The sequence below is a fragment of the Molothrus ater genome, chromosome 2 (genome assembly GCF_012460135.2).
Source record: "Molothrus ater isolate BHLD 08-10-18 breed brown headed cowbird chromosome 2, BPBGC_Mater_1.1, whole genome shotgun sequence".
Lineage (NCBI taxonomy): Eukaryota > Metazoa > Chordata > Aves > Passeriformes > Icteridae > Molothrus > Molothrus ater.
In genome coordinates this window covers 32,131,700-32,144,004 of record NC_050479.2, presented here as the reverse complement: position 1 = coordinate 32,144,004, position 12,305 = coordinate 32,131,700, and the positions used below count along the sequence as shown (strand labels likewise).

Sequence of the window (12,305 nt, the reverse complement as noted above, 5' to 3'; positions counted from 1 at the left end):
TGTCCCAGAAGAAATGCAGAGACAGCATATGCTTTCTCAGAACTCATGAAAATTCATAAATCATGCAATATATTAAATTACTCGTGGTAAAGACTACAAAGCCAACAAAGTCATGACTGGGGAGGAAAAAACCACAGCTTTATTGCTGTTGGTTGTAAGTGGAAGGGATCTAAATAAGAGAATTTCTGTCTGTCCAGCTTGAACATTTAACCTGTATTTACAGTTTTAAAATAAATGCTAGTTCTCTGTTTTTCAAAAGTTGCAAGTTTTACTTGGAACATGGATTAAGCTCCATTGCTGTCTTAGGAAAAGAATTTTTTGTACAAATGGCTTAGGTGGTACATAACTAAGTTTTTCTTAAAATGTTGTAGTTTGCTCATTGAAATACAGGTTAATCTCACTTGCTGTCATTATTGGGGTCTTCATAGCTTGCCTTTGTGGTTTATTAACTGAGATTTATATGCTATGAAGTTACACTCCCTCTCTTTCCAAATTTAGTTGTCAGTACCAGGTAGTGGAATTTTTTTCTCCACATACTCCTTTTGCATGGGGTGTTTCAAAGTCTTCAAGCCCATTATGATAACCCCCCTCAGTCTGTAGCATCCTGCCTTGCTGTGCTGCTTGGATCATGTCTGGCTGACTTGGCAGTTAGCAGGAGAAAGTGTGTCTTGCTGGTGGTGTGACTTTGTGAGTCCATAGTGTCATTGCTGCTGCCTTTACCTTCTCTGTTCCGTTCCTTTTTTACTTTACACTTCTGTAGTAAGATTCTGGGCTGTAATGAGCATTGACATGTGTGGATAAGGTAGGGGAGTGAAATAAAAAGTAAAGTTTAGCATGTTAAGGGCACCTGCTGATAAGTACAATTTGCAGTAGCCCCCATCGGAGGCAAATCTCACAAGTAATATGGTTTTGCTAGAGGAGTATACAGGTCCATCTGTGCCTTAATTTACTGCTGTTGAGTTTTCTTTACCACATAGGTATGTTTAGGCTAATTGTGCTGCATATGTGTAACCAGTGTGGTTATGCTTTTAAGTAGCATATTTCTTACCAGCTGCAAAATATCCTTGCTTAACTTCTGATTTATAGAGAGGATACATTTTTGATGTAAGCAAGTGAAGGACCTGGCAATGTGCACTCACAGCATAGAAGTCCAACCATACCCTGGGCTGCATCAAAAGCAGCATGGCCAGCAGGTCAAGGGACATGACTGTTCCCTTCTACTCTACCCTTGTGAGACTCCCCCTGGAGTGCTGCATCCAGCTCTGGGTCCCCAGCATAAGGATGTGGACCTGTTGGGTTGAGTCCAGAAGAGGGATGCAAAAATGATCAGAGGGCTGGAGCACCTCTCCTGTAAAGACAGGCTGGGAGAGTTGGGGTTGCTCAGCCAAAGAGAAGGCTCCTGGGAGACCATATAGAAACTTCCAGCACCTAAAGGGGGCTGCTGAGAACTGGAGAGGAAGTTTTACAAAGGCATGTAACAATGGAACAATGGCAAATGACCTCATATGATAGAGGAGAGGTTTAGACTAGATATTCAGAAGAAATTCTTTGCTGTGAAGGTGGAGAGGCACTGCAGCAGGTTGCCCAGGAAAGCTGGCAATGTCCCATCCCTGGAACTATTTATGGCCATGCTAGATGGGGCTTTGAGCAAGCTGGTTTACTGGAATGTGTCCCAGCCCATGGCAGAAGGGTTGGAACTAATGATCTTTCCAGGTCCCTTCCAACCCAAACTATTTTGTGATTCTGTGGCCTCTAATGGCCTTTATATAGACTTGAAACCCTTGTAAAATGTCAGACTTTCGATTTGGTCTTAACTGAATTTTCACTTTCACAGCAGCAGTGCAGTAGATCTGTTTAAAGGCACTGAAGAAATAAGAGCAAGAGAGTTCTGAGAGTTCATTAGGCTCAAGAAGAGGGAGTTGATTTGACTGTAATACTAGTGTCTTTTTTGTTCTTAGTTTTTTTTCCCCAGCTCTTTGTTTGAGAGATGCAAGTACTCATCAAAGGCTTGTTTTCTGTCTCCCCCTCTGAAAACATATCTGTGTAATCCCTTCACAAAGCCATTTATTGTCAAACATGTAGATCATATTGCAGAATTTTCATTGTCAGATGAATTTAATTATCCCAGTAATACATCTTGTTTTCTTCCTTTTTCTGTGAATTGTGTGCAACACAATGATAACTTGTTTTAAATAACTGCTTAAAAGAATAGAAATAGAGAATGCTAACAGCCAGTGAGCTTTAATGGGCTGACAGATCAGTTCTGTGGTAAGTTTCTTGCTGTTTATCCCTAGATTGTAAAACATGTTTAGAGTGGTTTAGGGTTACTATTGATTTCTCTTATTTTACTGTTGTGATGTGTGGTCACTTTCTTCTTAAATTTGGCGAGTACTTTTGGTTTCATTATTTGTTACTAAACTATTCTAGTAAACAGATTTACTAATTAAATTTTTCTGTCTCTTCACTCTATAGCTAGAGATGATTGCCATGGAAAATCCTGCAGACTTGAAGAAGCAATTGTATGTTGAATTTGAAGGAGAGCAAGGGGTAGATGAAGGAGGTGTTTCCAAAGAATTTTTTCAACTGGTTGTGGAAGAAATCTTCAATCCAGATATCGGTATGTGTTCTAATAATTTTCTGGTGTAACAGATTTTTCTCACAAAAGGTTGGCCTGGATGATCTTCCAAACTGGATTGTTCTATGTTTATGCTTTTTATATCCACTGCTGCTTCTCTCTGAAGCTCTCCAGGTTCATTGATGGTCAGCAGAGTATTTGCCAGACATTGAGGCTCACTGTGTTGGCAGCAGTCATCCTCCTAAAGGAGGAATGATGGAAGGAGTAACTGTGTATAGTTAATGGGAACCATAATTACTTGTTTGGATACAAATCAGTAGTACAGGGTTTCTTTGCTGGGTTCCTTTGTTTGTTCTCTCACATTTCTCCTCACTTTGCTTTGTAATTAGCTTCTAGAATTAGTAATCAAACCAAAGAGGAAGCGCTTCTGCAGTAAAGCAAGAGTCAGACTGTGGGAGTTTTTGAGTTACTTCCTTCACTTCCTCCAGCTTAATAAATCTGATAGTCTCAGTTCTGCAGATCCAAAGTGTCAAGCAGTGTCAAATTCTATTGTAGTTAAAGAACCAAGAGTAATTTTATATATTACAGCCGAAATTTTACATTTGTGTTTCGGCAGTCATACTTCCATTATATTCTTTTTTCCCTTGCTCCCTGCACCAATCATTTATGCAAGGACATGCTTCTTTTAGTGTGCGACTTGTCTGCTACTCTGAAAAGACAAAAATGTTATAAAATTATAAGAATACTTCATGTTAAAATAGAAATGAGACCTGCCAGGTTCCTATACTAATTCTGCATTTTATGTGAAATGTGATGTTACATTGTATTTCCTGTAATGGGTTTCATTGAAGAAGCCTAACAGCTCACGACTATTAATGTGGTTTCACTGGACTATTTTAAAAGATAAAGCTGCTGTTCTTGGTTTTGTAGCTTAGAAAATTGATGAAAATACACAGAAATCTATTTTGACTGGGTTAGAAAGGAGGTATCAGTATCAAGTACCCAGAATTAGTAGCAAAAATCTGAACCTTGGCACTTGCTCTTCACCATATGCAAGCCAGTTCTTATAACAAGTGGTGCAGAATCATAGACAAGTCTTACTCACTCTGAAAAATGCTAGTAACTTAGAGAGATTTGTAACCTGAATTAGTTTACTTTGAAGTATGGCAAAATAAAGAACTTTTAGTACTTTGATTGATGAAATTTTATTTTCAACGCAAAATAAATACATTTTCAACTTGAGTTTATCTAAACAGAAGTTGTGTGGGTATATTGAAATACTCTTTATTTAGTAGTGCTAAAGTGTGCTTAAGCTAAGATCCAAGCAGTGTGTATATACTCCTTGCATTTAAAGGTAGGTAATATATTAGAAATGTATGCATGTGTTAAGTTTCACTTCTGTATTAAAAATGTAAAAAAGTATGCACATATTTTGTATTCATAGTAATTCTAGGGGAGGAAAAGCTTTTTAGTGGCTTTAGGCATAAATGTGTAAAAGCAGAAAATGTAGCTTGCATTCACTGTGTGTGTATATATATATGTATACATATGCATTGCAGTATAGCAGTTCATGTATGCACCAGATATACCATGAGTGACTTGTTGATTTATAAATGCTTTCTTTACCTGAGAAAACAGAGGAGATCCTTTAAGTGGAATTTAAAATGTCTGTCTTCAATAGGTATATTTGGAGAGATGTATATTGTTATTATAGTTTCTTTGACTTTTTTAGTATTTTGATATTAAACTACCTTAAAATTTTACTCAAAGGAGGTAATAACTCAGAAGAATACTGGTAAAGATATTCCATGGTAAAGGAATAAGTGATAACTTCCTATAACTTCAAGGGCAATTGTTTTCGCTTTCTTGCAGATTCCAGTTTCTTCTGATGTTTCATTATGATTTTACTGTACTGTAGTGTTAATTTTGGTAAGGGAGTAAAATACTGTATTGCACCTTAAAGTGTTTCCAGATCTGAGTAAATTGTTGATGCTTCATTATTAGACATTTGCTGGAGTTGTTGGTTTTGACAGTTTAACTTTTCCATCATATTCCAAAAAGTTCAACTCATTGCTTTATGTACCAGTAATCCAGAAGTTACTTCAGTTGGTTCAGAAAATGGCATACAGGATTCTATATAATGTTTGGCCTATATATGCCTGAGTTGCTCATCCATTTCTGATTTCCAGTTGCCTTATCTAATGGGTCAGTCTGCTATTTGTGTGCTCCCCTAATGGCTGACCCAGGCCATATCACTTATTGAGATACATAATCCATTCTGGGGAATACCCAGAGTCTGAATGAGCTTGCAGCTTATTGCTTTACATGGAATGAGGAAAGAGTCTTTATCTCTTGGCTGAAGATAATTTCAGTCTTCAGTGTAATTTTGTGTTCATGTGGCTTTGTAATCAGTTTGTACATCTGCATAGGTCGTAAACAAGAGTATCTTTTAAGAGCTGACAAGATAAATCCTTGTGGCAAATGTAGTTGATATTCTTCACATGGATCTGACATGGTGTGTTAAGAGTAAGGAGCCTGGGGCAGTTTTTCTTAGGCTCTGCTGGAAAACTGTGACAGCTGTACAAGCAACAGGTTATTGGGACTGTGCCTGTCCAGGGTGGTTTCTCTCTCACCTTAAGTCTATGGGGCTTGCATTTATTTTGTTTCAGTATCTAGCCAGATAAGCTATGGATTTTATTGTGGGTGTTATTTATATATAAATAATATTTATATAAATAATTTATAGCCTGTGCACTCCAGTTTCATAAACAAGAGCTATCTTGTGTCTTGCTACAGCCAAAAGGGTAAGACACTCTGCCTGTCTCTTGTCTTCACATTTTTTCCCTGCAGCTTTTGGCATGTGCCAGTTCAACTGTTTGTTGAAGTCTTCAGTGCTCAGCTCATGAGCTGGGCAGGAAATTGGTCTCCTGAAATGGTGAAGTGAATGAGAGAAGCAAAACCACTCTCTTTAGACAGTCACAAGCTGTTAAATTTGCAGACCTTCTGTGAGGCCAAGGTCCATTTTCCTCTCAAGTTGTGTTTAATAGCTGCAGTAACAATGGTCCTTGAAACAAGCAAACAAATCTCTTGGGCATCTAACTCTAAAATCATGGATGATGGTCAATCCCTGCTCCATCATCATAGCCTCTAATTAAGTAGTAGGACTGCATCTAGTCCTGTTCCTTTGCTGGAACTGGCCTTTGAGGAAAGGCTGTCACTTCTTAGTAATTAGAGTCCTTTGGGATTGTTTCATCCACATGTCTTTAACTGTGTTCTTTTCTTGTGCTGCTGTACTAATCAAAGTCACAGTCACTGTTATCAGTGTGCTGCTGGTTCCTCGCTAGAGGAGGGGATGAAAGCTTGTGTACATGCTGCTCCAGTGAGTGTTGCAGATACTGTATCACAGGTCTCTTGCGGGCTTTTAGTGGTCATGTAACAGTATTTTGAGCAGCTCCAGTTACCCTAAGTAGTTTCTCTCTGCCATTCAATTCAGTATAATGTTAAGTTAAATATTGCTTAAAGGCTAGTGCAAATGGGTTTATAATGGTATGTTTTATGTGCCATTTTTATTGAATTGTAACCATAATTGTTCTTTTTTTTTTTTTTTTAACAGGGATGTTCACATATGATGAGTCTACAAAACTGTTTTGGTTTAATCCGTCCTCTTTTGAAACTGAGGGTCAGTTTACCCTGATTGGCATAGTACTGGGACTGGCTATTTACAACAACTGTATACTGGATGTACATTTCCCCATGGTTGTCTACAGGAAGCTAATGGGCAAAAAAGGAACTTTCCGTGATCTGGCAGACTCTCATCCTGTAAGTTCCTTATGTTCTTCAAGTTAAATAGTGCATTTTCTATGCAATAATTTAATCTATATTTCAGTTAAACATAGGATCACTGTCACAAATGAAAGTGAAATAAACAGTGACTTGCATTACGAGTCTGTATTTGTTAAAACAAATTCATAAGCAAGAAAACTTATTGCTACATTTGGTTTGGAGGAGGCAAAATTGTAACATCAATGAATAGGGCTCAGTATCAATAAAGTTTGGGGTTTTTTTGCTACATAAACTCCCAAATGTTACTAAGAATTATTAAGCATAAACAAGCATGTCTCTTCCCAAAGAGACTAGTAAAATTGGGCTGTTTATAGCTATTTGTAGAAGTAAATTTCTACCCAAAAAAAGTGCAAGTAAGAATAAATATGCAAAAGTATGATGTTCTTACTGGTTTTTGTCTAAAGCAAGAAATAGATGAGGCAGTTTATGAATATCCCTACAGTTAATGAATATCCAGTGATCAGTGTCCATTTTCACACACCCATTCCCAGCACTGAGCTGTGCCTGTGCTTTTTTAGATAGAGCACACAGGTGTGTGTGTGCAGGATGTCTTGGCTCTGCTCCAGCTGCAATCAGAGATCACCAGTGGCTTCTCCTCATGGTGCTGGTAGGAGTTGTTAGCAAGCTTCATTTGGTTTCAAACCATGGGATGCTTCCCTTTTAGAAGCAGTTATACAAAATCTTCATCTTTTCAAAAAAGATTAGTAAAATGATAGTGTCTAAAAAGAACTTGGCTTTCATGTTTGAAAATGAGGTGTCTTTAATCAAGAAATATGTTGTTTGGTCTGCTTTGGATAGCTACATACAACAGCACACCAGATTTGACCAGTTTCTCTGTATAATGTTGAGAAATAGTGCCCTGAGTTTCCTCTAACTTTTATTACGTACTCAAAACTTTTTGTGACCAAAACAAAGTGAATGTATTTCTATGGAACAGGGCAGTCAGTGCTTTTCCTAATTTTTCTCCCCTGTTCTTATGTTTCTCCTCTAATACTTATGGTGATTTCTTTTAAAATAATCCTTTTTTAACTCTTTGTATTCTCATATGACTTAAACTTCAGAACTTCTCAAACCTAAAATGAAATTCACAATAGTGAATTTCTCCCCGTGCTTTTTCTAATGCTGTAGAGCATGGAGAATAGGATGTTCACCAGCCATCACTACCAATGGTTCCAAGTCCAGTGATTTTTCAGTGCAAAGTCCTTTTTAAAGGTTCTGTGGAAGAATCAAAAACACACAGAGAGGTGGAGGCTTACATGTTAACTTTCATGTTTTAGTTTAAACATTGGGGGAAATTTATTTTTCTACTTCACTATAAAAATACAGTTGCACACAGTTGTCACTTCCACCTTTGCTTTGTATTCTTTAGCCCCTCTGCCTCTATTGCAGCCAAATAATTGTTCCTTTGCTGCATAGGCTTTGGTTTCCAAGAGAGTCTTGGGCTTTTCCTAAGGCATAGCAGGGAGGAAACCTGGTTGCTCCTTTACACAGAGCAAACTCTTACAGGTAATTTCAGATTCCACTTGGTAAATTCTGATCAAACCTGTGATTTTTTGGTTTGTAAATGTTCTTATTTTAAAACTGCCCCATCTGTGTTGTTTTTGGATTACATCCTAGTTGGTTTCAGCTTTAAATAAGAAATGGAAGATAAAAGCCTGCTCTCTGAATTTTATCTCATATAAAATACTGGGGTTTCTTTGATTTTTAACTCGTAAATGTTCCCCTTATTCGTGTAACATATTCTGGATGCCTAAAGTAAAGACAGATTCAAAAGACTTGAGATGTCATTAGAGGCTCTTAAACTGCAGATTTGACCATTGCATTTTAGAAGATTGATAGGTACTAAAAGGCTCTTTTAAGGGAGTTATCACTGATTACCATGTTTCTTTTTTATCTTTTTTACCTTAATATCTTCTGTTGTTTCTCTTTACAGATACTGAACTTAAGAAGTAATTGTTTGGAGAGATTTTTAGGTGACTTGTGTCATAGAATATAGCAACCCTTTTTTGAGCCGGATGGTTTCACGTCTTCGTGTATTACTCAGTGGAATTTATCAAAGCTTATTTTTGACAGACATGTATTTCTTATTCTGTTAGGTTCTGTATCAGAGTTTGAGAGACTTACTGGAGTATGAAGGAAGTGTGGAAGATGATATGATGATAACGTTTCAAATATCTCACACGGATCTCTTTGGCAATCCAATGATGCATGATTTAAAGGAAAACGGTGATAAAATTCCAATTACAAATGAAAACAGAAAGGTACATGCAGCTTTTTAAACAGCATCTGGAGTTCTTTGATATACTGTGTGTAGAATAATGTAGAACCCTACAAAGGTGATCTCACTTATAATTTTTAAGTTTAAAAGGCTTTTAAAAGTCCCATAGCACAGTGTGGTTGTGAACAGAAATGGTTTCTGTTAAAGAAAGCATTGATACATGGATACATAGCTACTGGGGGAGATGTTTGACCTGTTTGAGTAGTACTTGGGACTTGTTCTTTTGTGTTGCTGAATAAAAACTGAGCTCAGATAATTTGCATAGAATTACAGAATTATAGGTATTTTGGGGTCTTGTTTTTTTGGGAGGTACTTCAAGTGGCATGTGTTGAAACATTAAGGTTTTTTGGGGTTTATTTCCTTGCAGGAATTTGTCAATCTGTATGCTGACTATATACTCAATAAATCAGTAGAAAAGCAGTTCAAGGCCTTTCGGAGAGGATTCCACATGGTGACCAATGAATCTCCTTTGAAATATTTATTTAGACCAGAGGAAATTGAATTACTTATTTGTGGAAGTAGGGTAAGAATTTTGAATATACACTAGAGAGTGGAGCTTTATATGATACTGAGTATATAATTAGTGGTCATCTTTAAAAATATCATCTTCTTACAGAATTTAGATTTTCAAGCACTAGAAGAAACTACAGAATATGATGGTGGCTATACAAGAGACTCTCTTATTATTAGGTAATTCTTTCTAATATTTTCTTCATCTGCTTGTTTCTTCATAATGATTTAATACTGTAAAATTTAGTATTTTTGTAGTACTGGAGATGCAAATGTCTTGTGTGTAATTTCACATTTCTGAAGTATTGTCATTACAGAGGAGGAGATGGTATAAGCACTGTTGAATCAGTACAATTCCTTAGGAAATAGGAATAATAAAATAGCTGCAGGACACAGCCAAATTGATGTTTAAAGACAGTTAAACTGCGGTGTTTAGTAATATTTCTGATTTCTATTTCTGAATCTCATTTATTGATAAATACATTCTGAGAGTTTTGGTTAATGAATGCAACTTGTAAACTTGATGCTAAGACTGATTAGAATTATTACACCTTCAAAGCTCAATTACTTTTGAAATTCTTATTTATACCAAAGAAAGTTTACAGTTTATTTACTTTTTAATTTCTTCTTTAATAGGGAATTCTGGGAAATAGTCCATTCATTTACAGATGAACAGAAAAGACTATTCTTACAGTTTACAACAGGCACAGACAGAGCCCCTGTGGGAGGACTTGGAAAGTTAAAGATGATCATAGCCAAAAATGGCCCAGATACAGAGAGGTAAAAAAAAAAAATAAATTCTACATTTTGCTTGTTTTTTTATAAATGGAAGTGAATTATGTGCTTTTACATTATTAACCTAGTTAAATCTGAAAGTTGAATCTATAAGGAAAGTTTATTTTCTTCAAGTTCATTATTTTTCGACTTGTAAAATAGGATGTATTTCTTTTGCATGTTCCAAGATCTGAATTCTTGTATTTTTTGTCCCACAGGTTACCTACATCTCACACATGCTTTAATGTACTTTTGCTTCCGGAGTACTCAAGCAAAGAAAAGCTTAAAGAAAGATTATTGAAGGCCATCACATATGCCAAAGGATTTGGCATGCTGTAATAAGTATAACAAAAGGGATTTAAAAATGATGGTGATGATGTCCCTGTCCAAAAAGGCCATAAGATAGTGAGCTACAGTAGTCACCTGTGTTTGTGCCTCCCTTCTTTACTGGGGACATTGGGCTGGAACAGCAGATTTCAGCTGCTTATATGAACAAAATCTTTATTTTTTCTTTTAGCGTGAAAGTGTTACATATTCTTTCACTTGTATGTACAGAGAGGTTTTCCTGAATATTTATTTTAAGGGTTAAATCACTTTTGCTTGTGTTTATTACTGCTTGAAGTTGAGCCTTTTTGAGTATTTACAAGAAAACAAACTGTACTCTCCCAAGGAAAATATTGCCATCATTTGTAGACCATGTAACCTTCAAGTATGTGCTATATTTTTGTCCCTGTATCTAATCAAATCAAGAACTGTACTTTTTGAAGAGTTTGCTTTTGAAACTTGAAGTCTTGAAAAACAGTGTGATGCAATTACTGCTGTTCTAGCCCCCAAAGAGTTTCTGTGCAAAATCTTAAGAATCAATAAAGATGGAAGGGAGAACTTGGAATGTTAAATTGCAGCCTTGAGAACTTTACTTTAGTCACAGCACAACAATTAAAATTCATTTCACTATATGTTGTCTTCACATGTCTTGTAATAAACTGTGTTTTTAATTAGGAAACATTTCTTAGCATATGAAAGGGTAGAAATTTTAGTTACTTTTTTAAAAAAGAAGTTTACTGGGGAAAGTGCATTTTCAACTGAACAGCTTTAGAGTAGGGAGTGAAGTGTCTGGAAAAAGATAGGAAGTTTTTGCTATATTATAAACAAAGCATGTGGAAGTGCACTTAAAATGAAGTTCTATTCTTAATTGCCTATTATGTTGACATTTAAAATAGACAATCCAAAGTCTTCCCTACATGTTATGTCATCATTTATTTAATGAATCATTTTTCCTACCTATCAAGGCACATGATCAGTGTTGCACCATAGTCTAAAGGGATGGCTACTGTATTTTAATCTCATCTAACAATAAGCAAAATTGAACAATATTAAACGTGAGGCCTACTTCATGTTGTACACTTCCAACCATTAAATAAACTGTTAGAAAGTAAGTACTAAGGTTATGTTCATCTACTACATAAAGTATTCAGTAGGTTTTTAATTTAACTCTACAAATCATATCAGAAATAAATCCTTTACCTTTCTTAGTCTGTGTTTAATGTTAATTTCTCCTGTTGCAATATATGATGAAGGGATTCTGCATTTGGAAGTGCAGATGGAACTGGCATATCTCTTTTCCAATACAAGCTGCAGCGGGTGTGCAGAGCTGAGCTTGTGCCTTGACAATTGCTATAACTGGCTACTACCGATCAAACCCGTGACTGTGTGGAATTGGCATTAAAAGGCTTAGTTTTGAAATCATTGGAAAAAGAAAAGATGTCTTTCAGGACTATTTTAATAAATTCTTTCTAGTAATAGAAACAGACAACTGTTATGTAACTATGATGCTGAATAAAACAATGACCTTTTTTCACCATGGTTCAGTGAAAAAGAAAACAAGTTACTTTCTTACTTTGATAAATTAGATATTAAATGGTTTGATTAGATGTTGTTGTAGTACTGAATAATTTGAAGGTTTCAGGTACAGAAAGCTCTCCACAAGTGAACTGTAGTGATGTGGGGTCCAGCCATGTTCCCCTCTCAAATTCAAGCCAATGCCATATGGCCTGGACACATGGGACTGAAACTTACTGGGGAGGGAAAGGTGCTGTCTGTCTTCTGGCCTCTGATCTCAGAGGTGGCCCTTGGGGCCTGCCCTCTTGTGTCCACCTTGTTGTATGTCCCAGAGGAGGAAAACACAAGATGCCCTATCTCTCAGTGTAGAGTTACGACAGTGCCTGCTGAGCCCTTCAAGTTTGGAGCAACTCTTACTGTAGGTGGTAAGGACATTTGCCAAGTGCCTTAAAGTTATTCACTGCAAGCATGAACACATCATGACAC

The 12,305-nt window shown here is 36.5% G+C and overlaps 1 protein-coding gene across 1 annotated transcript in view; it reads left to right on the top strand.

The window, feature by feature from the left end:
- Nucleotides 1-11,911, top strand: part of UBE3A (ubiquitin protein ligase E3A) — a 53,330-nt gene extending 41,419 nt beyond the window's left edge. The window contains 7 exon segments of the mRNA XM_036406501.2: nucleotides 2,473-2,617; nucleotides 6,189-6,394; nucleotides 8,515-8,679; nucleotides 9,064-9,219; nucleotides 9,313-9,386; nucleotides 9,843-9,986; nucleotides 10,199-11,911. Coding sequence (XP_036262394.1) covers nucleotides 2,473-2,617; nucleotides 6,189-6,394; nucleotides 8,515-8,679; nucleotides 9,064-9,219; nucleotides 9,313-9,386; nucleotides 9,843-9,986; nucleotides 10,199-10,319 — 1,011 coding nt within the window. The 3' untranslated portion in view covers nucleotides 10,320-11,911.
- The last annotated feature ends 394 nt before the right edge of the window (nucleotides 11,912-12,305 follow it).